The 23,941-nt window shown below is 50.8% G+C and overlaps 8 protein-coding genes across 8 annotated transcripts; 4 read left to right on the forward strand and 4 right to left on the reverse strand.

Moving 5' to 3' along the window:
• Positions 1 to 2,991: 2,991 nt before the first annotated feature.
• COCSADRAFT_160546 (uncharacterized protein) lies at positions 2,992 to 3,399 on the forward strand (the record flags this gene model as incomplete). Its single annotated transcript, XM_007701957.1, has 2 exons — positions 2,992 to 3,123; positions 3,241 to 3,399. 2 exons carry the CDS (start codon positions 2,992 to 2,994, stop codon positions 3,397 to 3,399), a joined length of 291 nt encoding a protein of 96 aa, XP_007700147.1.
• Positions 3,400 to 3,901: 502 nt separating this feature from the next.
• Positions 3,902 to 5,588, reverse strand: COCSADRAFT_171384 (uncharacterized protein; the record flags this gene model as incomplete). The annotated part of the gene is made up of 3 exons (XM_007701958.1): positions 3,902 to 5,059; positions 5,109 to 5,425; positions 5,474 to 5,588. The coding sequence occupies 3 exons, from the start codon at positions 5,586 to 5,588 to the stop codon at positions 3,902 to 3,904; spliced, it is 1,590 nt and encodes a 529-aa protein (XP_007700148.1).
• Positions 5,589 to 5,723: 135 nt separating this feature from the next.
• COCSADRAFT_323989 (uncharacterized protein) lies at positions 5,724 to 7,124 on the reverse strand. The gene has a single exon (XM_007701959.1). It carries the CDS (start codon positions 6,787 to 6,789, stop codon positions 6,052 to 6,054), a length of 738 nt encoding a protein of 245 aa, XP_007700149.1. The 5' UTR covers positions 6,790 to 7,124; the 3' UTR covers positions 5,724 to 6,051.
• Positions 7,125 to 7,459: 335 nt separating this feature from the next.
• COCSADRAFT_171386 (uncharacterized protein) lies at positions 7,460 to 10,246 on the forward strand (the record flags this gene model as incomplete). The annotated part of the gene is made up of 2 exons (XM_007701960.1): positions 7,460 to 7,466; positions 7,608 to 10,246. The coding sequence occupies 2 exons, from the start codon at positions 7,460 to 7,462 to the stop codon at positions 10,244 to 10,246; spliced, it is 2,646 nt and encodes an 881-aa protein (XP_007700150.1).
• Positions 10,247 to 13,825: 3,579 nt separating this feature from the next.
• Positions 13,826 to 15,338, reverse strand: COCSADRAFT_160550 (uncharacterized protein; the record flags this gene model as incomplete). Its single annotated transcript, XM_007701961.1, has 3 exons — positions 13,826 to 14,451; positions 14,591 to 15,123; positions 15,193 to 15,338. The coding sequence occupies 3 exons, from the start codon at positions 15,336 to 15,338 to the stop codon at positions 13,826 to 13,828; spliced, it is 1,305 nt and encodes a 434-aa protein (XP_007700151.1).
• A 236-nt stretch (positions 15,339 to 15,574) lies between these two features.
• On the reverse strand, positions 15,575 to 16,721 carry COCSADRAFT_142708 (uncharacterized protein). The gene is made up of 4 exons (XM_007701962.1): positions 16,595 to 16,721; positions 16,358 to 16,542; positions 15,888 to 16,306; positions 15,575 to 15,838 (listed from the first exon to the last, which is right to left on the reverse strand). The coding sequence occupies exons 1-4, from the start codon at positions 16,616 to 16,618 to the stop codon at positions 15,705 to 15,707; spliced, it is 762 nt and encodes a 253-aa protein (XP_007700152.1). The 5' UTR covers positions 16,619 to 16,721; the 3' UTR covers positions 15,575 to 15,704.
• A 123-nt stretch (positions 16,722 to 16,844) lies between these two features.
• Positions 16,845 to 18,835, forward strand: COCSADRAFT_36904 (uncharacterized protein). The gene is made up of 2 exons (XM_007701628.1): positions 16,845 to 16,973; positions 17,022 to 18,835. The coding sequence occupies exons 1-2, from the start codon at positions 16,895 to 16,897 to the stop codon at positions 18,680 to 18,682; spliced, it is 1,740 nt and encodes a 579-aa protein (XP_007699818.1). The 5' UTR covers positions 16,845 to 16,894; the 3' UTR covers positions 18,683 to 18,835.
• Positions 18,836 to 19,940: 1,105 nt separating this feature from the next.
• On the forward strand, positions 19,941 to 23,323 carry COCSADRAFT_36905 (uncharacterized protein). Its single transcript, XM_007701629.1, has 15 exons — positions 19,941 to 20,791; positions 20,908 to 21,052; positions 21,118 to 21,297; positions 21,385 to 21,488; positions 21,704 to 21,740; positions 21,803 to 21,994; positions 22,058 to 22,358; positions 22,417 to 22,442; positions 22,505 to 22,517; positions 22,579 to 22,612; positions 22,717 to 22,762; positions 22,834 to 22,904; positions 22,957 to 22,982; positions 23,039 to 23,096; positions 23,154 to 23,323. Exons 1-15 carry the CDS (start codon positions 20,352 to 20,354, stop codon positions 23,218 to 23,220), a joined length of 1,740 nt encoding a protein of 579 aa, XP_007699819.1. The 5' UTR covers positions 19,941 to 20,351; the 3' UTR covers positions 23,221 to 23,323.
• The last annotated feature ends 618 nt before the right edge of the window (positions 23,324 to 23,941 follow it).

The raw sequence follows: 23,941 nt of genomic DNA on the forward strand, positions 1-23,941 counted from the left end.
TCGGAACCCATATTTTCCTGCTTTCGGTGTGGTAAGCTACCATGGTGGTTATAGCATAATCTTTGAGAGATGTGGTTCAATTGAGAAGGAGTGCCGACGGCCGAGTGCTCCACAGCTCCGATTAACTAGCCGCGAAAGGATATCGGTCAACCCACTTGACTTGCTCAATGAGATAACGCCAGACACATTTATCTGCTTTGTTGATCCTGCAATCCGTTAAATGTCTCAGTGGACTAGGAAATCAACAAGCTCTGACGAAAAGAACAACACCAACCATGACAGCCAGAATATTGGTGTCCATGCATTGCGACATTGAACGGTCTAAGCTCTATCAATCGTACTATTTCTGCCGCTTAAAAATCCCAGAAATCGAATCGTAGCATCAACCCGTGCTGTAGGTATTTACCGTACCAAAGCGCATGTAGTCGAACATACGTCGTATCAAACATTATGAACAGCGTAGCCTCTACGTACCATCTCTTCATCGCCAATAAAAAGATCGTGCCACAACGCAGAACTCGAAGCCTTTTAAGGATCGAAACTTATCATAAGCTGAGGTGCCGATATTCATGGTATATATGACCATTGGAACCTGGGAATCAGGATGCTGAGTCCATCTGCGATTTGATGTGTACATGTTTTGGAGGTTTGGTCCGGAGGACCAAACGTGAATAGGTTTAGCAAACAGACAATTGTAGGAATTTCCGCATTTTATAACAGATGCTTCTAAGGATTGGCATCTTATTAGGCAGCGCGCTGGGCAAGTTGCTTACGCCGTACTAGGTATTGAGCCAAGCCATGCAATTACCGTTGACTGCAGAGTACAGGCTATTTCATCGCACTTGGAGAGACCAAGTGAGATATAACTGAACTACTCTCAAACATACATACCTCCAAGAGCGTGTTACTGAAGGAGAAAACGGAAATATTACAGCGAAGTATGCGCATACAAGATAGCGGTGAGCTAGAGACACAGTAAGCGCAATAAGAATTTTATATTACAGAAATCAGCAGCATATATCCGAGAACTCTGACGCTAGATTGAAACACTGATAAAAGCTGGTGCCGTCAAGTACAGAGTATTTGGAGGATTGTTTGGTTTTCTCGCTAGACTCAAACATGGAGAGAATCCTACAATCTCAGATGATGAGGTCTTATGGCATTTCTCATTAGGCTTGAGCACTTTTGAAGCATAAAAGATAACGAAACTCCCCTCGGGCCGCCTAATCTCATGATCTCTGTAAACTGTAAACTGTGTTCTAGAAACGGGAATACAAACCAGGAATTAGATTTATAGATACAAAAGGTACTCTGGCGAGCCTGAATGAACGACTTATCTCAAGATTTGTAATTGGGCCGAAGTCGAGTAGTAGGAGGCTGGAGTGAGCTTTTCTTCATTATAATACGAACGATTTACTCATGTCCCATATCATCCATTATCTTTATCTGCAACTCGAAGTTCCACCAGATAAATGTCGATTGATTTTCAAACACCATCATCATGGAGATCCAGGCAATCTTCCTCCTCTTCGCTGCCAGTGTCTTCGCTGGTGGCTCCGGCTAGGTAACTACCATCACGGAAGAGCACATTTTCGCAAGCTGATCGCCTGAAACCCAGGAATGCTACAAGAGATCCGAGAAATTTAGAAACGACCACACCGAGCTGCCTGAAGGCACGGATCTGGACTATATCTTCAGCTACTGACCAAAGGCGAACGGATGTTGCGCCAATGGCAAAAAGTGGTACCCCTGCAATAGTGTAAGTTGAGTCTATTCAGTGACTATGCAATGCGCTGATGATTTGCAGACATGTGTGCCGGGAGATTCCTGCGTTGGCTTCAATAACAATACTTTTTGCTAGGGCTGTAATGAATCGGAAACCTAGATAGCATTTTTGTGGCTCTGTTGAGTTGACTAGTATTTTCTGATAGTAATCAATGAGCGTATTTGATCATAGTGTGCCTGTGTATACAGTGGTGTGAGAAGTGGCATGGGCGGCAGTGGCTGGCTGCAGGCGGTAGCTGGTCTTGGTGGTGCCTGTTGTTTACCAACACTCCAACGAACAAAAGATCAATTTGCTTAACGATATATTACACTTCATTTTGTTACTCTGGTACATACGACCACAGAAAACTGAAATTTAGGCATCCCGTCCGATCTGCCCTATACAAGCAGTTTATCGGCGGATTAGTAGTCAGGTGGGTGACCACTGGCGAATCCCCGCTGTCGTATGTTTTTGATTTTTGATTTTTTGCTCAGGCAAAACAGACTTATCAGCATGTATTCACAGAATAACTGCCAAATGCTAGAGTATGCAGCCAATATGTAGCTCTGTCAGATGTTGTGAGTTTAAGATACAAGAAGCAGACCAATGTCATTGTAGAATAGTTATCAATCTTTTGACGGCTTCGAGCAGGTACAGTTGCCCCTACCAACAGTTGGGTTTTTTCTTTGAGATATTGCCTCGTGTAGACTATTTCTTATTTTTCACAGCTTTTGCGCTGCAAAATTAGCAACTATACTGAGGACGTAACCCATCGTGCCTCAGCTCATAACAAACTAATTCAACCCACTTTTCTCTCCAAAAGGTACCTTACATCTACATAATCCTTGTCAAACCTGACCACTCGTCCTAAACCACCATGCACGAATAGCCCCAGTAGATACACGCATCTAAATTTACCTACCCCTCACTCTGAGCGGGGGCGCCAAAGACTTCCCCACTCAGCACGCTAAACCCTAACCGCCCAGGGTTTTTCTTGGCACCGAACGTCACATCTTGGTTCATTCATGCATCCAGTCCTGCGCCCAAACCCCCAATTCAAACCAAATCCTCGCACCTACAAGTCTGCCTGAAACGAAGTCTCGCCTCCAGGTTCCACGCGTCTCTAGAACAACTCGGACGAAACCCTCACAAACGCCCAACACCACTTGAACCCGACCCAACCCAACCAGCTAGCACACAACCACCCCCGGTCCCACAAGCCCAAAATGTCCGCCTACGAACGCGAACAACAAAATGACTCGCGCCTCGATGAACTCGCATCCAAAGTCTCTGCACTGCGCGGCGTAACAGTCGACATATATGACAGCGCACGCGACCAGCATGTTCTCGACAACACTGTACGTCTCTCCTCTTCTAATCCTCCTCCTATTCTGCCTTCTTCACGCCCAGCTCCCTTCCGCGCCTTCATACCGAAAAGCTCGAATAATTACTGATATATATCTTATAATGTGCAGAATGAAACCTTCTCCAACATGGCCACATCCCTCAAAGGCTCAGCAAGTCGATTGACGCGCATGGCAGCGTCAGGGAATAAAGTGGCGATATTCAAGCTGAGCGGCATGATTGTGGCGGCGTTTGTAGTCTTGTATTGGATTTGGCATTTGATCTTCTGAGCGGAATGCGAATACGGCTGCGACAAAGCGAAGATGATTGTGTGAGGGGAGACGGCAGAAGGATGGGCTGGGGTATGAAGAGGAGGACGGCGGAAGGCTATTGTATACATCCATACACGAGGTTTGGGACGAAAAGATGTGTTGATGTGAAGGGCAGGTTGGGAGTAATTATGCATTTCGCTGCACACGACTATGGGAATCAGTGGATCAGCGAAAAGGGGGCTGCTATGAAGACGAGGGCAAAGGGAAACATTATTCATCATGTGTATTGATTTTTTATTATTGGGATTGGGACATGGGGCATGTCAGTCAATCCCTTGCATATGTGGCGTTCATGGTTGCAAGGGAAAGCGATGGGAGCATTTGATCTTTTTTCTGATATACAAGTTCCAAAGATTTCTATAAGCAACTGTGTATACCATGCATATTACGCTCTCGATCCGGCATTGCTTTTCAAACCTCGATTGTAATAGCTTGTACAAACTTCTCAGTATACAACAACTTACTCCCAAACATTGGAGAACAAATCATCGCTCGTGCCACCAAATCCTCCTGCAGGCTTACTTTGGGTGGTGGTAGTGTTGGAGGTTGTCGTGGGTGCAGCACTGCTCCAACCACCAAAGTCGTCGTCCTGCGTCACTTTAGGTGCGTTCCAGCTAGTCGTTGTTGCCTGGGCAGTGGATGTGGTTGCTGCAGGCTGGCTAGGCGCGGACGACGCCCAGACATCATTACCACCCCAGGCATCCATGTTTGAGAACCCTGAATAGTTGACTGCTGGTGCAGCAGGCGTAGACTTTGTAGCAGGAGCAGGAGCGGGTGAAGAGAGGTTGAATGCCGAGTTGGCGGACGGCGATGTTATTGGCGGAGAGGTAACTTGTGGTGCAGGCGCGGAAGGCATGGAGAGATCGAGGAGGTCGGCCATACCAGACGCTGCCGGAGCTGCAGGCTGGGATGGCGTGGGTGAAGAAAAGGCACTAAAGTTACTTGCTCCTCCGGCAGGGCTCATGGTACGACTCTGCGGAGCAGGCTTTGAATCAAAAAAGTTGCCGCCGCCGCCAAACATGTTGGAAGAAGATGACGACGCGGGTGGTGATTTTTTGCTTGAGAAGCTATCCAGACCAGAAAATGGTGAAGGCTTGGGGGCAGGAGCAGCGTTGAAGGACAAGCTGCTGAATGCATCATTCATACCACCAAACGATGACTGCTGTGGTGATGCCTGTGCCTGGGATGATACGAGTCCACTGAAAGAGTCTTGACGAGCATGCTGTTGTGGCTGAGGCGCTGCCGCGGGCTTTGCAGCATACAGAGACAGGATCGACTGCTTGAGGTCTGGTCTTGAGGGCGCTGCCGCAGCAGCAGGACCTGTGCTGGATGGACGAGCGGGCGCAGCAGAGGATCCTCCGCCGAGAAAGTCGAGGCCTAGCAATGAATCTCCTGCTTTGTGCTGTTTCGGGGGCGCTGGTTCTGCCTTTGGGGGTGGTCGTGCTGCAGCTGGCGGTCCAGTGCTCGGCCGCTCGGGAACTGGATTATCTCCAAAGAGGTCGATAATAGGCTGCTGTTGTGCCTGTCGTTGGGGGGGCGGGGCACGGCCGGAGCCTTGTGCCAGGCGTTGCGAGGCTGAGCGTTCTATTTGTACCTTCTCCTGCACTTTACTCAATGGCTAGGGTTGCTGTTAGTCCTTGTCTTCAAGGTGGCTTGCTCATACTGACCACATCATCATCATCACTGTCCAGAGTGGAAGGATCCGGCATGGGCCCATCCATGACCCAGCGCTTCGATTCATACTTTGTACGGATAAAGTTCTCAATCTTGGCCTCGGATGGAACGTGACCAGGTGCCAATTTCGACTCCCAGTATTTGTTGGCTCGCGCATTTCCCCATTTCAATACACTCTCGAGTTGTTCATCAGTCCAGGTATCGAGGTCAACCGACTTGACCCTGCTGATATGCGTTCCCATGCCGCGGTGTATGCCTGAACATCGAATGCATATGAAGACGCCTAGATTCCAGCTTGCCCATCGCGGGTCTGCGAAAGTGTTAGCGGACGCAGGCCACAGTGACACACGAGTCTTACGCTTGTTCCGCTTGCAGTCTGAGCATGTCTTGTTGCCTTCGAGCTTAACCAAGTTCTTCAGTGTGGCGCGATTCTGCTCCGCCCGGTCGGCGGCAGGGTTGGGCCGTCGTGACATTGTGGGGTAGGTGGTTATGTGCGGAGACTAGGTGCGGATTGCGGAATCGTAGAGTCGGCGCGTGGTAGGGTGGAAGAAAAGTAGTATCTCGCGAGTGCACGTGTCAATGTCGAGGAGGGCGGTTGAGTGGGGATTGGGCTGTTTCATTCGTGCCTGAAGCGTTTGGTGTGCCCTAACAATGACGCTCGGCTTGGCACCGCATGCCACCACCCCTCCTATGTGACCAGAATTACTTTTATACCATCTGCCTATGGGTGCTATATTTTGAGTAGTAATTGGTTGCCGGGCGATCCACATGTTGAATCATGGGTGGATTGGTCATAACAGGGGCTGCCCTGTTAGAAAGAAGTCATTGGATTAGTGCTTGTAAACGCCTGCCCCGGGTATCGCCAATGTGGTATGCTATACTATAATACATGCGCTGACCGCTAAATACTTTGCTGACTACACGCAGCAACAACGCTTAGGCGGGGCGAAACCGCCAGTCGTCCCAGTCCTCATCCTCCGACTCGCTTTCCTCATCTTCTTCATTCTGAGGAGCTGCAGGCTCCTGGTTTTGTACATCGCCTGGCCGTCCAGACACCGACCGCAACGCCTCTCTCTGCTCACGTAGCCTCTTAACTCTCTCCTCGAGTCCTTCCATCTCTTCAAACTCGTCCTCGAGAGCCCGCGCAGCATCTTCCTTCTCTCCCTCCATTTCTTCGTCCCTCTTGGCGCGTTGTTCACTCTGTTCTTCTCGTACTTGAGCAGCGAGCTGGGCAGCTGTCATGGGTGCTGCTTCTATGACGGCACCTGAATAGGCGGACTTGGCCGGCTGTGGGGTCGGCTTCTCTGTGCTCATTTCAGTCATGAAGGCATCGAGCTCTGCTTGAGCCGCAGCATCGAGCGGCGGGTCTACGGGTGCGGGAGGCTTGGGAGGTTGAATGTCTGCGACTGTTGGGCTCTCTTCTACTAGGGCAGGCGCGACTTGGTCGTTGTCGTTGTCGTTGTCGTCGTTTGTCGCGCCCGCATCGAAGAAACCGGCCGGAACGCCCGCCTCCTCCTCGGTTCGCGTACGCTTCTTTTCCTCTCCGCCCTGATCAGGAGCCTTCCGCTTCTTCGCTGTTGGTGCTGCTGCGGGTGCCGGAGACTGCTTCTGGGGCTTCTGGGCCTGCTGGCGTGCTGCACGTTGTTGCCGCAAGAGAGTTCGGGCGTCGGCCATTGTTTGCCGGGGGTAGTTGCAGAGTCTACAGTGGCAGATGGTGCAGTTGGATTGCTATCAATCGGCGTGGGTTGGTACAGTCCTGTCGCGCTTCAACAAAACAGCCTGTCCAGCTTGTCCAGCCACGCAAAGGGTCCAAGTTGCTACTAGTGGCTGGGATTACGGCAGCCAAGACATCGGCAAAACGCAGCGTCCAAGCTCCACTCCACTGTCTCCTCACTGACACCACCCATCCCGACACCACACGACACACCGCGCCTCTGTCCGGCAATCCATTCACCATCTCCTGTTACCTCGCACTGCGCTCACATACAAGCGCATACACCAGGGGCATCTTCCCGTCCGCCATTGTCGTCTGTCGCGCCGGTTGCAGGTGCGCCGTCGGCTCCGTCCACGGGAGACACGCGCACGAGAAAGCTGCGACTCATATTCGGCAGGCTCGTCTCGCATCGCGGCTCCAGTCTGTACAAGCAGGCGGGATACTTGTTACTCTCTCTTTGACTAGTTAGTAGCCGGCTCGTACGGCGTGTCCGCTGGCCCGCCACGCCACGCGCAGGGCAGGATTGGGGCTTCCGTAGAGACTTTTTCTTTGAATCTTGTTGCGCACATAGCATAAGCTACATTCGTGGTATCGTCTATTCTTTGAAGCCCATCACCCGTGTCCACCACCATGTCCGGTAAGCAGACACCATCTACACGCGCCCGTACCAGCTCCTCGTCGCGCACCCCGCACACCGCACGCGCGTGCACAACAGCTTCTGAGCTGCATGCTCATGTCAATGCTCATGCCGATGCTGATGCTGATACCGCTGCCACAGATGAGATCAGGCGCTCCGGCCGCGCCAACAAAGGCCACCATACGAAGAACCAAGACGCGCTCGACGAGCCCGCTGTTGCCGCTCCCGCTGCTCCCGCTACTCCTGCTGCTGCTCCTGTCGCCGCCCCAAAGTCCAAAGCAACTCCAGCGACTGAGAAGAAAGGACAAGCCCATAGCAAGAAAGGAAATGCAAAGGGTCCCTCTCAGCGCGCTCGGTCGACGCAATCAGCAGATGCGGAGGAAGAGGACGACGATGAGGAAGAGGAGGACGCCATCATCCGCTGTGTGTGCGGTGACCAGCGCGACATTCGCGGACGGCAAATGATCTGTTGCGACAGCTGTACAGCCTGGCAACATAACAAGTGCCTCGGCCTACCCGAGGGCGATTTCTGGGAGGGTAAAGACTACTACTGCGAGCAATGCAAGCCCGAAGACCACGTCGAGTTGCTGGCTGCCATGGCCCGTGGCGAGAGGCCGTGGGCGCGTAAGAAGGGCTCCAAACCCAAGCCTCGCGCCAGCGACATCAAGCCGGACGCCCCGTCTGAGAAAGCGGTGACGCCACAACAGTCTACGCCTTCACAACCTCAGGCAGCTCCTGTTGAAGCCACTACTCCCACTCCTGCTCCCATCACAGTGCCCACCCCAGAAGCTTCCAACGGCCATGCCGAACCAAAGGTACACCCTCTTAATCCCATTATTATGACCTCCACTCATAAACACAAGCAGGGCATCAAGAGTCAGCCGCACTCTCCTCTCGGCGAAAAACGCCGCCATGAGGCGGCCTCAGAAAAGGCCAACGCAAGCAAGAAACGCAGAAAGTCGAGCCATCATGAAACCAAGACGGAGCCGCAAGACGGATTGGCCACGGACATCGATGCCCTTCCCCAGAACCAGAAGGCTGTTGCGGAGAAGCTATACGAAACCCTAGCACCCTTGATCACTTCTGCCTCGGACACCCGGGGATACCGCATCCCAGACGGCGAGACTGCCAAGTCTCTTGCTTCTAAGTATACCCTTCAAATGTGCCATGCTGCTTTCAACCTGTATGGCGAGCCTACCGGTGGATCCTCGCCATACTTTGGCAAAATGCGTACCATCATGTTCAATGTCAAGAAGAACACCGTGCTTGTAGATCGTCTGTTGTCAGGAAGCCTCAAGGCTGAGGACCTTGTGAGCATGGAAGCCGAGGAAATGGCGAGTGAAGACAAGCAACGCGAGTACGCGGCCATGCGAGAAGCGGCTGAGAAGCAAATGATTCTGACCGAAGAGACCGGACCTCGGCTACGCAAGACGCACAAAGGCGAGGAGATTGTCGGTGAAGACAACTTCGAGAATGACGACTTCAAGGAGCCCACTCAACGGGAGCGAGATTGTATTACGGAAGACGCAGCGGTACATTCGCCCGTGGCCGTACCCCCATCCGAGAGTCCTGCCGCGCCAAGACTATCTGAGGCGGAAACACCCCAACACGACGGCTTGCGACGAGCATCGACCAATTTTGATATCAACTCTGTCTTCGACAAGGTCCGCTCGCCGCAGCACGACCAGCAAACCTTCCTTCACCGCCGCCGCAGCTCCATGCACACACAAGACAAGCCTCAGAGCTCTGTGGATGATGCAGACGTTGACCGATTGCTCAAGGACGAAGATAACGACGTGGAAATGTCAGGCTATTCCTCTGATCCAACAGTCTGCTGGCAAGGCTCCATCAACATGCAGTCTATGGAACCGTTTGATGCTGTTGCCCGATTCGTCGCAGGCGGCGACTTTGGCCAGGTCGTACCCTGGGAAAAACTTCTGACCCACATTGTGGCGATTCAAGGACGTATCGAGAGTTCTAAAGGAAACGACTATATCCAGAGTATCGGACACACAGAGAGCCACGAAGTTTCTATTCTCGCCGTTAGCCCTGTCACCACCGAAGGACGCACAGTCATGGACCATCTCTACGAATACTTCCACTCGCGTGGCAGGTGGGGTGTAGTACCTGTCGAAGACAACGACATACTTCGAGATCTTTATGTGATTCCAATTGAGGAGGGCGGAAGCAACCTTCCTCCCTTTATCGACATGCTGGAGTACTGCACCATTGAGACACCCCGCAAGGAAAACATGCTGTTATTAGCCCTCGTAGCCAAGCTACCAGAGCTCAAGCCCCAACATCCGCCAACTGAACACTTTGAGCGATACCCAGCTCATGAGGCCACAACTGGTCCAATTGCGCAACCCGCTTTTGGCGGCGGCCCCAGTCCATCACCGATGACCAATCCTCACGCGCCACAATTCTCACCGGTCAGCGCAGCCTACCCGCAGTATGGCAACCCATTCGCACCACCACAGGCGAACATGGTGCCCAACCCACAACCTCCGATGCCCATGCATACACCACCACACCATCAGATCCCAAAAGCACTCGAGATTCTCGGTCCCTACATCGATGCACCCGTCATTGTCACTATCCTCACTTCAAACCTGTCACAGAACGCAGTCGTCTCAGAATTGCAAATGATCAACCTGAGGCATATTGTTGAAACTGTGCCAGAAGCACGGGACAACATTGCTGTGCTGACGAATCACCTGCAGTCCAAGACGGAGGCAAATCGCCAACAACAGCACGCCCAGCCATCAGGGCCTTTGTAGGACAATAAGTGTGCGCAGATGGCATGGCTTTTACGGAAATACACACGCGCTGAGCGTCCGAGTGTGTAGCGTATCTCATGTAATAAGGGAAGGGGAGCAATTAATCAAAGGTAGTCGGCGCTTTGGGTGGTAAACATCTCTATTAAGTTTCGCTCAGGATCAGCCCTGCGTGGTGTTCTGTGGCGGCGGCGATGAGGGTGGGCGGGCTTTTCATGATTTCATCAGTATATTTTGTTGATACCCATACGTGGTGTTTTTTGTTGTTCGCTCCTTTTTGATTAAAAATGGGTTTTCGGTTCACTTGTAGCTTTTATCTGCATGTCCACTCTTCCACGCCATGACTCTTGCAAGTGAGGGATTTTTTTTTCATGTGAAATGATGCGGGTTGTTGCTGATCGAAAGGATTCTAACTAGTTTCGTCCGTTGCCTTGATGGTGTAATGTTAACACGACAAGTCGCAGTCTTGGCTCTCGCACGACCGGTTATTATATTCTAGACTGGAACGGCAAATCCCGTGTTGGGTCTCGACTACGATCTAAGATCTACATAGATTTCCGGAATAATGTCCGACTCGACAGGAGGTGTAGAAGGTACGAGTCAGAAAAAGAACCCGATTGGAACTTTATGATCATCATTATCATTCCTTTTTCTTCTTTATCCTTATCTCCCGTAGCCAAAAAAAGCGCCTCGTTCGCCGATTAAGTATTTTCCCCTTCGAGTCCAAAGACCCACCCTTCCCACGTGGGCCGCGCATTCGTAAAGTTTACTCGGAAAAGATACAATCCGATCCCCTTTTTCACTTTTTGCTTTTCCCTAACCACCCAACCACCAGATACATAGACTTTCACCATACACCTCTAGCTAGGTACCATGTTTTTTTGTCATTCCCGGATCTTGTTATTCCCACAGACTTGGCCAGCCACGTGGCAAAATCTAAGGGTCCAAAGGGTCCAAAAAGTCCAAAGATTAAGCTTATCTAACCCTACAAAAATAAAAATGCGAATAAGAATGCGAAGAAAGAAGAAAAAAAGCACAGTCCAGCGACGAAGAACGAGCTGCTTACCGCTACTTTGACCTTACAACCATATGCGGGGCATCCATGCGCGGGAGATGCCGAAAGAGAGAGAGATGTGTGGAAAGACCGAATGCGAAGCAGAATGCGACTAACCTAATTTTTTTTGCTTTGGGGGTGTTGTAGTTACCCAAATGCGAAATGTGGAGCGCCCCCAAGCGTTTCCTTGGGGGCACTTCACAACAGCTCCCAAGAAACGAGTTGTGAGACAAAACTCCTCCTCATGTAGCATGCATATGTTGCTTTAGTGTGAAAATCATAGAGTTAGGTAGAGTTAAGGTACAATGACGCCAACTCGGTAGCTCAGGAATCGATGGTACGCTTTGGGGGTAGTAGGAGTTAACATTTACCTCATCTGGTAATCCTAAATTTACTTGATGCAGTATTTGGGCCCGACTAAAGAGGGTACGACGTTACATTCCAACGCAATCGGTCTGTCAGACTAGGCGGTACACTAATGATGCGAATACGAGGACTAGAATCGATGGGTGAATGTTAGGATGGGGAAAAGATACCGCATGAGGAAAGTGTGGCTGATGAGAGATTGCGGGAGAGGGAGACGGGTGTGGCGGGAGAGGGAGACGGGTGTGGCGGGAGGGCGGATCTAGTGTGGGATGGAGGGTGGAGATGAAGGAGTACCTGGTGAGGCAAATGGAGGTGTGTATGGGTGAGCTAGTGGGCGTGTGGGAATGAGAATGCGAGACAGTGATCGATGGATATACGTAGGGGAGATGAAGGACTGCCCTTTGCGGCAAGTTTTCTCGTAGACGACACCAACGAAAGCGAATGAACGTGCTGAGGTGGAGGGGATATACGACAAGGCTAGTGGCTGTCTGGAAAGAGAATGCGAGACAGTATTCGACGGAAATGTGTAGGGAGCTGAAAGACTGCCTTTTGCGGCAGTTTCCTTCGTGTACATCTGTTGGAAGGCGAAATGCACGTGCTAACGTGGAGAGATAGACGCACGTGGATTAGAGAGATACAAGCACCGGCCAGTGGCTGTGCGTAAAAGAGAAAGCGAAGCAGTAATCGATGGAATATAGGTAGTAAGATGAAGGACTACCGTATGCGGTAGTCATCGCATGTGTGTTGATCCGAAAGTTAATTAGAGTTTTGGACTGTAGGGATACGCACGTGGATTAGAAAGATACAAGCACCAGCTAGTGGCCGTTGCGTAAAAGAGAATGCGAGTACAGTAATCAAGGGGAGAACGTGTGAGAATGCAAAAACTGCTGCATGTGGCAGTTATGACGTGTAAGACAACGGTATCAAAAGCGAAATGGACGTGCTGAATTGTAGAGACATACGCACGTGTATTAGAAACGTTTGAGCACAAACTAGCGGGTATTCGTGAAAGAGAATGCGAGTGCAGTAATCAACAGTAAATACGTAGGACGATAATACACTACCGCATACGGTAGTCATCTCGAATGCAATGATACAAAAGCGAGCTGGGCTTTCTAGACTGTAGGGATACCCCACGTGGGATTAGAGGGATACACGTACGCCCAGACTAGTGGCTTTCCGTGAAAGAGAACCCGAGTACAGTGTTCCACGACAAAAGACATGGACTACCATTTGTGGCAGTCATCTCGCATATGCACGAACTAGGATCTATGCGTGAAAGAGAATGCGAGGGCAGTATTCAACGGAAAGTGCGTAGTACGACAAAGACCTACTGTATGTAGTAACTATCGTGCGTAGAGACACCAGGATACGAGGTCCAGGGATGCGAATGCGAGCGCAGTGATCGATGGATATTTGTTGTGTGCCTATGTGCTAACTGTATGGAGTAAACGGGATAGTTGATAGTGATATTCATTACTCAAAGATACAGGTTTGAATACGAAGAAAAGATAGGTGTACTTTGATCCATGGTAATACCATTTCCTTGTTGAGATTTAATCGCATTGCGTCCAGAAAATCTCCATTGTGATAAATGACACACTTTAAAATTTCAGAGGAAACACTCCCGACAATTTTTTCTATTGATTTAAAATGTGTGGTCATATATTTTACCTAATCCGAATATTATAACGTTATGTTGTATAGGTAGACAACCGTACAAAAAGATGTCTATACAAAAGGTTAGGCAAGAAGTCGGAGAAAAAAAAAGAGTCAAGGATAGACCCTGCAACAGCATTGTAGACCAAGAAAGGGACCCCTCGCAGACGTGCCACGTCAGGAAGCTGACGACGATGCAGAAGCGAATGCGAAACAGAATGCGGCCACACGTTGCAGAATAAAATATGTGAAAATCACTCCATTAAAATACATTGGATAGGATACTCGCCTTGCAAACGGTTTCTATCCTTTGAATTTCAACTGAAACGTTTTTGATCGCTGTAGGTAAATTAGGTTGCTAGCCTATGTGCTGGTGGCGGCGTCGCACAACCTAAAGACATTAGTAGTCCACAAAGTATCACAACAAATCTCATTTCTCGAAAGGGTATCCTTGACTTTCAGTCGGCAGGCAAAACAATGTTCATTTTCACAATACGTATAATCTAGCAATTTGGTCTAACTGCAGGCTCCCAGTAATAATCATCCAGACATTCCTCACACCCGCACGTCTCATAACCGTACGTCATTATCCTACTGAACTTGCCACTGCGGGAAAAGCAATGCTTGCACAGCGAGTTACGCGCCCATTCATCACCATGTGTGGATTTAAAAATAGAGATGTCTTGCATCCATTCATCGCCCTTGTCATCCTTGTACATGGACACGCTCATATCAAAGAGGTGCAGGGTCCTTGCGAAGCTTGGAGTTTCTGGCGGCTCCGGGGTTGTAGTAGTGCATTGCCATGTTGAGAGCTTCACAGGCGTTGTCGGCTGTGGTATCATGCTAGGTTCTGGACTTAGAGTGGCGATGCTGGACTTGATATTCGAGTCATTCGGGAGGCGCTCAATGGGCGTGTTGATCACCGCACCAGCCAATGACCTTTCCGTAAATTTTAGTCCGGGCACTGAAAGTCTGTATTTATCGGGAGAGCTATTGGGAGTCGTGGTGAGATGTGGAGCGATGTTTGAAGTAGTCGCCGAATTTCGTGTTTGCGGCGATGTCAAGGGACGCATCTTTTTCAAGAGCAGTTCGTCTTCTGTACCATCAAGACTGCGTCCTCTCTTGCGGGCTGCGGTTGTGTTAACATGAAATTGTCATCATAATATTTCCTCCACGTATGAAGAAACTGATGTGAGACCTAGCCGCCCCTCGCTCATCCTGAAGTTATCTTGCCTGTTGGATTCAGGCAGGACAGGTTAAGTACATACAAGCCTTACTTCTACCCTCAAAATGAGACAATGCTGTCGCTGCGTTGGTGGAGGACGCAGTCAATGCAGAAGTTGGAGCTTCGCTAGAGGATGTATTTGACGACTGGTCAGATCCGCAGGACATCAGTGGCGAACTTGATTGGGTAGGTTCATCGGGTACTGTTGGCAGTGGGATCTTTAACTTCTGTAGATTGAGTCGCTGCTGTGATGAGGGTAGGACATCCGCGCTCAAGACATACTCGTCACTGGAAATTGTGTTTTGCTTGACTTTCGGAATGCCACAAGTCTCGTTATGACAGTGGCTCACCGTGTAGTAATCTCCACATGAGGCCATAGTCGATTGGCTTGACGGGAGACTTGCATGCTGAGGCAAGCTCGAACTTGGCGGTATGCCTTCGGCCTTGGTTATGTTCCACTTCCTCGAACGTGTTTCGTCGGCTGCTCGAAGTTTCTCGCGGGCGTCTCGAGCAGCGAACGCACCGCCAACCCAGATCGAAGGCACACGCTTCTCTGCATCTCCAGTGGTGCCCGCTCTATTCACGTCAGACTCCCTAGGTAATAAGAAATCTCGGAGAGAATGGGACGCTGCTCAGTTATCGTACCCTGGACTGCGTTGTAAAGTCTTGTTATTGCCCGAAGCTACTGGAGTACTAACGCCACTAATCTCGTTGAGCAGCTGCTTCAGAAAGGACGGAGAAGGTACAAGGTTGCTAGAAAGTTCCGATTTAGGCTGACGAGGGGTAGTCATGTTGGGTTAGAATGCTCATGAGTAGAAGGCTAAGCAATGCAACACGATGTAGTTGAGATATGGGTGAGGAAGATTAGGTGAGGGTGGCATGAGGGAAAGGCTTGATGCTATTAGAACGTTATTTGGAGGAAGGTGTCGGCGTGGCGTGGAGAAAGAGGCAGGGAGAATTCACTTTCGGCAGTGGTCACGTCAAAAATAAGACTTTCATGTGACTCGGACAGGAACAGCACGCAAAACAGGTCATGACGTGTGAGATTAGCTACGAGATGCCACATAGCTCTCACTGTATGGTATACTACAAGCCTCATTCTATCATGCAGAGGCCTATTCGTTGCGCCTGTTCATGTCGTGCATTGCTCGTGTTCTTCATGACTCGGACATTTCAGTGTCCTCGGCCTTAGCCAGGCCATGCTCCTTGAGGAGAGCATCGATCTCATCCGCTCCCCAGAGGTGGTGGTAGATCTTTCCGGTCTTGGTCTTTCCTACTGTCGCGAATTCAACTATGGGCTGTTAGCATTGTCTTGTCGGGAAGTGGAATTGCAGACACACTCTTCTCGCTGCTTAGCTTAGTCGAGTCCATTGTCTTGCTCAACACTTTGACGGCAAGCCCACATGCCTCCTTCAGACTGCATTCTTCCTTGTAGTCCTGCTTCAACAGACTCTGCGCAGAAGCATTGTTCGCACCAACGCTCGTTGCCTTCCAGCCGCCGTAGTTGCCACTGGGGTTGCTCTGATACAACTGGAACTGTCGCTGCGGGTCCCAACCAGCGTAGATGAAGGATACACCGAATGGTCGGAGACCACCGTGTTGCGTGTAACCTTGCTTGAGATCGCATAGGCGGCGGACGAGCTGCTCGCAGGGAATGTCTTCGTTGTAGGTGAGAAGATAGCGTTGGGCGGCTTGACGGGCGTAGTTGATGAGGATGTTAGCGTCGGCCGTCATTCCTGCAACAGCACAAATCATGTTGCTACAGAATTGTTAGTATGGTTGCCTAGGATATTTGCTCTCAATTACGCACTCGTTCAGGATGTATAGCTTCTCGGCTGATGTGTCCTGCTCCAACAACTTGCTGGTGACCTTTCGCTCTGCGGCCAGCACAATGCCATCCTGAGCCAAGATGCCTAATGCTGTTCCGGCGTGCGAGATGGCTTCAAGCGCGTATTCGACCTGGTAAAGGCGGCCCTCTGGGGAGAAGATGGTCGTCTATATACACCGTCAGTTGCCATATTGCCGCCTAGAATATCACAATGCGTACTCGGGAATCGTATCTCCGCGACATGATTGCACTCTACACGGATAGTCTGGAGTGTTGAGGTTGTTGTCGCCGACAAGACAAGGGAAGATGGTGGGGAAGTCGGCGTGGGCTGGTTGGTGCTGGTGCTTGTACTCTAAGAGCTCCAGGCACAAGCTCCTACGCAGCGCGTCGGCGATTCCGCTGTGCTTGGCGCCGACCACATTTTGGATCCAACAGCCGCAACACCAATCCTTGACCATTTCTGCTACATGAGAAGACTCTGGATATTCCCAGGCTCTTCTGACTAGTAACCGCTTCAATATGTCTGACATTCCCGTGCGACCGCCTGCACCGCCGCGACCGCTTCCTCCAGGCTGGACAGAACACAAGGCACCGTCTGGTAGCTAGACCTCTACCTGCGTCATATGCCTCCACTAACCCATCTCAGGACATTCTTACTATTACAACAAGGAAACTAAGAAGTCGACATATACGCGACCCGTAGCGGAGGCACAATCATTCTACCAACCAACGCCCTCCGTTGCACCTGCTGCGCCCACTCCCTATGCCGCGGCGCAAAAGTACGATACTGGATACGACGCGCAGTCGACGCAACCAACCAGCCAGCCCCAATCATCGCTTAACGATTTCATATTCGCGAGCGCGCCGAAACAGTTTCCCCGGCATGGCGGAGCGCAACAGTCAAGAGGCGGACATCACGGCGGAATGCGTGGTGGACACAACAACTTCAACGACCGACGAAGAGAACGTGACGACCGGCCCAAGCATCGCCAGGATATTCCCAATTGCGCACCATGGGTACTGGTAAGGACCAAGTTTGGACGGCGGTTTGTGTGGAACAAGGAGACGAATGAGAGCTTTTGGAAGTTCCCACCCAATGTCATGTCTGCCGTGATTGAGTTTGATCGCAAGGAGCGCGAGCGCAAGGAACGCCAGGAGCGGGGCGAGCCGAGCGACGTTGAGGATGAGCAAGATGCTGCCATGGCAGAAATTGAAGCGGAACTAGCAGCTGCTGAAGAGGAGGTTGAGATTGTGGAAGTAGATGGTGATGAGGATATGGAGAACGATGAGGAGTATGAAGAAGTTGAGGTTACAGATGACGAGGGTGATTCAGGGAATGCATCAAAGCGACAGCGTACTGAAGAGCCAGCGGGAGACGAACCACCTGAAATGGGCGAAGACGATCTCGCCTGGCAACTAGCGCAAATGGAGGAAATGGAGATGGATCAGGGCTACGACGATCAGTACGATGACGAGGAGCCTGCCTTATCTGAAGAAGACTGTAAAACACTGTTCAGAGAGTTGTTGGACGATACAGGCATAAGTCCTTTTGCTCCCTGGGACAAGGTCCTCGAGGATGGTGCACTCTACGACGACGAGCGCTACAAGGCTCTACCAAACATGGCTGCGCGCAAGGAGTGCTTCAACGAGTGGTCTCGAGACAAGGCGCAGATCCTCAAGGAAGAAAAGGCCAAGCAAGCCAAACGCGACCCTCGAATACCATACCTAGCTCTCCTCGACCGCCACGCAACCCCAAAACTCTACTGGCCTGAATTCCGCAGAAAATTCAAAAAAGAGCCCGAGATCAAAGACGCCAAACTACCCGACAAAGAAAAGGAGAAACTCTACCGCGACCACATCAAGCGCTTGGCCATGAGATCCTCAGATCTCAAAGCTGATCTCACAGCACTACTCCGCGCACAGCCTCTTGCCTTATTGAACAAATCAACAACACTCGACTCCCTACCCTCCCCCGTCCTCAGTGACCTCCGCTTCATCTCCCTCCCCCCAGCAACACGCGAGCCCTTGATCAAAACCTACATTTCCACCTTACCCCCCGCGCCCGAGGGCGCAACCTACTCCGCCGAAGAAGAAGCTTCGCGCACCAAGAAGATTGCCGAGCGCGAACGAAGAGAAAAAGCGCTTGCAGATCGGGAGCGTAGAGTCAGAGAGGAGAAGAGGAGACAGGAGCGCGATTTGGCGTATGGAAAGGGGAGGCTGAGGGAGGAGGAAGAGGAGATTCGGCGGGCGTTGGAAGTCGGGAAGGGGGGGTTGAAGAAGAGGTTAGATGAGGAGGAGGGGGAGTAAGCTGGAGGTTGAGGTGTATATACCCATTGCGATTTAGTAATGTACAGCAAGAAACTGTTCGTTTGGATAATGATGCTGGTCTTGCACGTGTGGTTAAACAAAGTAAATGCCTGTATCTGTACTATTACTACCATCTCCAACATATTCCACGCAAACATTCTAGTTACTTACTATCTCTACTCTATCCTTTTTTTCCCTCTCTTTTCCTTCTCCACGCTCTAGAACTCCCATGTCCCATGCAGTCCGTTCACCCTTCCCTTTCGCTTCCAAGAAAAGCAAAGCGAAAAAAAATCCAACGGTCGGTCGGTCGGTCGGTCCCTGCAGCCGTTTTAACCACTCCAACGGTTCCGCACGCGATGATATCACGTGGTTGTGCACCACCACCACCACCACCGCCTACACACACGTCTACAATTTACCATCTAGGTCGCCATGGTATATGTAGGTAGCTCGACGAATCCCCGCTACTCTGCACTCCAATACCAAGTACGTACTTAGACTACTCATCGATTACGCAAGATAACATGGATATTTAGTAACGCAATCGGCCCGTGGCTTCGGACTTACTCGCTCACCTACCTACTTTCGTTGCAATTGAATAGCGGCAAGTACGTGCCGCATCCGACTATCTGGATAGATACGACAGGTGCATAGATAAATAACACTATTCGTATTCGCACGGTTTCCCCCTCCTTATACTCTTTCTCTCTCTATTCCCTATCCAATAAGGTTTTACCCGCGCAGTATACAGTGGAAGAGTGTTTTCCCGAGTTATAAGTAAGGGAGTAGGTTTTTCCGGGATGCCAGGACGATGAGGGGGGGGGGGGGCGGATATGCAAACGTTGGGTATAGGCGGTGGGATTGGGGGGCGTGTGTGTTAGGACGGAAAAGGGTTAGTTGGAGTGGACTGCGATTCAGAAGACCGAGGTTCCTTTAGTCTCCTTTTCTGCACCGCGACAAAACGAAGAAAAGTACGGCGGGTGGAGGGCATTTTTGTTTTTGCGGCGTAGTATGCTAATATATACAATGATATCTAAAGACATATGTATTATGGGAAGGAGGGATGTAGAGAGTAGATGATGATGTGGATGAAGATATGGAAGAGACGGACATATCGCAACTTTTCCGTACGATCGCATGACGCACCCCGGCCGTTTTCGGCGCGAAGCTAGAGCGAAAGGAAGGGTAGGAATTGTCGAAAAGTGGGTTTGCTGGCTAGTAGCAAGTAGCAGGGGTGGTAGGGAGGACGGGGGTGGAGAACGTCATTTCTCGGCGGTACGCCAGTCGAGACTGTTGTGTGTGGGTGTGGGTTTCGTGTGCGGAAATCGGGCGCGCGGGACGAAGGGGGGGGGTGCGGTTAGGATGAGTCGGGGATGGTGGGTGTTTCTCCACTTCTGCTGTTTCTTCTCTTTCTTTCTTTGTATTTGTCTTGTTTGCGACGATTGAGGTATCGACGCGAAGGATTCTGGGTAAAGGGGCGACAAACCGATTGAAGCGAGTTATATCCGGGGACACGGGAACACACGTCGTTTCTCCCCAATTTTCGAAGGAAAAAATTCAACAAGTGGCGATTCTAGTGGCTTTTGTCAGATAATAGCCCTTTTGGAGCGCGAAGGAAAAGAGAAAAGAATATTGAAGCGATTGAAACTGGGAACTGTGGAAAAAAAAGATGGATCTAGTCAGGCACCCGACCGCCAATTCCGCACACCAAGGCCATGAAGACCGCAGTTCGAGCTCCTTTGAAAAAAGAGATGGATACGCTGGCGAGGCAAGTGAAAGCATGGAGGAAATAGAGAAAGAAGATCAGGAAATAGTGGATAGAGCCCGCGCGCAGAGCAGACGGTCCCAAGATGGCCGCAGCTTAAAAACGATTCAATCGCATCACTCGCGAGCCGGCGGTGACGGCTACACGTGTTTCGACCCCGAAGCAATAAGTGCGTCAGGACCTCCGGTAAAAGCGACAACGACAGGAGCAAAACCCGGTGCTGTGACCGAGCAACCGTATCTAGTGTCGTGGGACGGCGATGCTGATCCAGAGAATCCGCGTAGCATGGGGAAACTGCGGCGCTGGGCAATCGTGGTTATATGTTCTGCGAGTTCGCTTTGCGTGTAAGCCTTTTTTCTTTGAAATCGAAAAAGATGTGTCTCTGTGGATACATGAGAGACATTTCTACCAAAGTATTTTGCGAATGAAGAAGCTGATGAAATATGTTTTTTTTGAATAGGACATGCACTTCATCGCTCTACACATCGACGTACAGGCAACTAAAACCAGAATTTGGAGCTTCGCGCTTGGTATCTACGCTTGGGCTATCCTTGTTTGTTGCGGGGCTGGGTACTGGGCCGATGATTTTAAGTCCCCTTTCTGAGGTGCGTTTCTGCCTCCGTTTGCAAGAGTGACTTCATTGCGGATGGTGACTAACGCGAGGATACAGTTCTTTGGGAGAAGGCCCATTTACATCTGCTCCTTCTCCTTCTTCCTCATCTGGATGATTCCGTGTGCGGTGGCCCAAAACATGCAGACGATGCTCGTAGCCCGGTTCTTGGATGGACTTGCTGGCTCAGCGTTTCTCAGTGTGGCCGGAGGAACAGTGGGGGACATGTTTGCGAAACACGTTAGTTTGCCCCATTTTTTTTGCACCTTTTACTCAAATCTGGTCCAATTTTGGCGTTGTTTTCTGACGCGCGTGAGCGATACACAGGAACTATCGGCACCGATGATGCTATACACTGCCAGCCCATTTGTGGGTCCGGAAATAGGACCTCTGATTGGGGGTTTCATTGTTGAGAATACTACTTGGAGATGGTAAGTTGCTTATTGATTTGGGCCCACAAAAGCCTTTCCCCCACTCTTTGTGACACAGTGCCTGCCTTGCACATTGGCATGAGAGGTTGGGTTGTACTGCCGATATGATGCTGTTCCTAGCAACTTGGCCCTCGTATTCATGACGACGTACCTTTTATTTTGTATTGGGACTTGCCACGTAGCAAGGAGCGGTGTGTTAACTAAAGGGAAAATAGGTGTTTCTACTTACTCATCATTTGGTCGGGACTCCAGGTAAGATTTGCCCATTGTCACATTCGTATGCACAGAGACAGGCTAATGCTGGTCTTTATTAGCTTTGCCTCATTATTCTATTCGTACCTGAGACGTATCATCCCGTTCTTCTCCGCCGCAAGGCCATACGACTACGTAAGGAGACTGGCAATCAGGAATGGATAGCGCCAATCGAGAAGATGGACCGATCCATTGCCAAAACAGTCATGTGGTCGTGCATCAGGCCGTTTCAACTTTTGTTTTTTGAGCCCATGGTACGTGTTCTTGATCATTCGACAGGCGGGTGATTGGTAGAACTGACTTTGTGGACTCGACAGTGCCTGAACCTGTGTATCCTGTCGGCTATTCTGCTGGGTATCCTGTACCTGTTTTTTGGCGCCTTTCCGCTCGTATTCGGGAACAATCACGGCTTCAGCCTCTCACAGACTGGGATTGCGTTTTTAGGCTTGCTAGTAGGCATGGTGGCTGGTGTTTCGTCTGACCCCATCTGGAGGAGGGTATACGGTAGACTTGTGCGACAGCGTGAGGAGCAAGGGGGGCAGCCCGGCGGCTCCGAACCGGAGTTTCGGCTCCCGTCGACGATTGTAGGCGCCTGGGTGGTTCCTATTGCACTGTTTGGTAGGCTTCCCGTGACTGTTCGGCATTGTCGACTAGGCTTCTAACCGTGCTTATGCAGGGTTTGGGTGGACGACGTACTCATCGGTAAGTCCGTTATTTTGCCGCAGATGTGAAAGCGCTTAGGGCTAACGTGCTGGTCTCCGCAGGTTCACTGGATAGGTACGGCAGCAAATCGGCATGTGCTTTTGAGATGCAATACTGATTGACCATGACACTGCAGTTCCAATAATGTTTTCGGGAATATTCGGTCTTGGGTATGTTTGTTCCTTTCTTTTTGATCTATCTTCGAGTGGTACCCATGTCCCTGTCGTCAAGGAAGAAAACAAAGGAGATTTGCTAATGAGATGGTGTGACGTAGGGTTATTTGGGTTTACTCCGGGGTGTTTACGTTTTTGGTTGAAGCAGTGAGTTGTCTAGGCAGGCACCGACATCGGGCCTGGGTGGTGGGTTACAGAGTGTTGACGTCGGCGAACAGTACCCTGTATATGCTGCATCTGCTCTTGCTGCCAACAGCTTTGCGCGGTCGTACTTTGCTGCAGCCTTCCCGTAAGCCAGGCCAACCGTTGTGGGCAGATCAGATGACTAACTTGTGGCATAGGCTATTTGGTGTTCAGATGTACAACAGTAAGTGGAAGAGAGGGAGCACCATTTGCAAAAGAGCGGTCACTAATGTGGTCAAGATCTCGGCTACCAGTGGGCAACGACTGTGCTCGCGTTCCTGGCTCTAGCAATGGCACCGTAAGGAAGCAGTACCCGGCGCAATGGTCATGGGAAGCACTAATGTATATGACGCAGGTTTCCTATCTTGTTTTTTCGATACGGTAAGCGTCTTCGCGAGGGCAGTCGATATGCATCAGGATAGCAGTAAGTGGGTGGGTATGAATGTTTATGCGAGGGCATGTGGCAGCCATGAGTGGGAGAGCAAAACCAAGAATAGAGACGAGTGACACAGCATTTGCAGGCCATGATATTTTGTTTTGATTGAGTCCGGGATACTGCGCCGCCCATGCGTGAGACGACATGAAGCACTCTGGCTGGGCCTTTGTACGACGAAACATGGAGCGCCACGAGGGCGGCCACGCCAGCTCGAGGGACAGAGGCGACGGGAGCGACACAAGCGATGGGCGGTGGCTGCGGATAGAAGCGCCACCGGGGGTAGTGTGGATGGTAAGCGGCGAGCGGGATCGTGGTGGTGGTAATGGTTGTGATGATGATGAGCAGTATGTTGATGATGGTCATCGGTGGTACCAGGGTGGGTGGAGCGAGTAATGGCTGGCGCTAAGACGCCGCAAAAGGCTATGGGCCCCCACCGCATGCACGCCCTGTAGCCGAGTGCGCGAGACTTGGGAACCGGGCGGCTGGCCGCTTATTGGGCATGGGGGCTGTGCGGCATGACCTGTCGCTGTGGGAATTGGATGGGGGGACTGGGTGGACAAACAGGGCAAGATTTTCCCGCAGACAGCAACGAGGGAAAGTGAGGCTATGGATGGATGGCTATCTGAAGTCGATGGAAGGGATGAAGACAGGCTATGGGTAGGGCATGGTAGTTTGCAGAGTACTCAGTATGGCAGAAGCATGCATGC

The sequence above is a fragment of the Bipolaris sorokiniana genome, assembly GCF_000338995.1.
Source record: "Bipolaris sorokiniana ND90Pr unplaced genomic scaffold COCSAscaffold_7, whole genome shotgun sequence".
Taxonomy (NCBI): domain Eukaryota; kingdom Fungi; phylum Ascomycota; class Dothideomycetes; order Pleosporales; family Pleosporaceae; genus Bipolaris; species Bipolaris sorokiniana.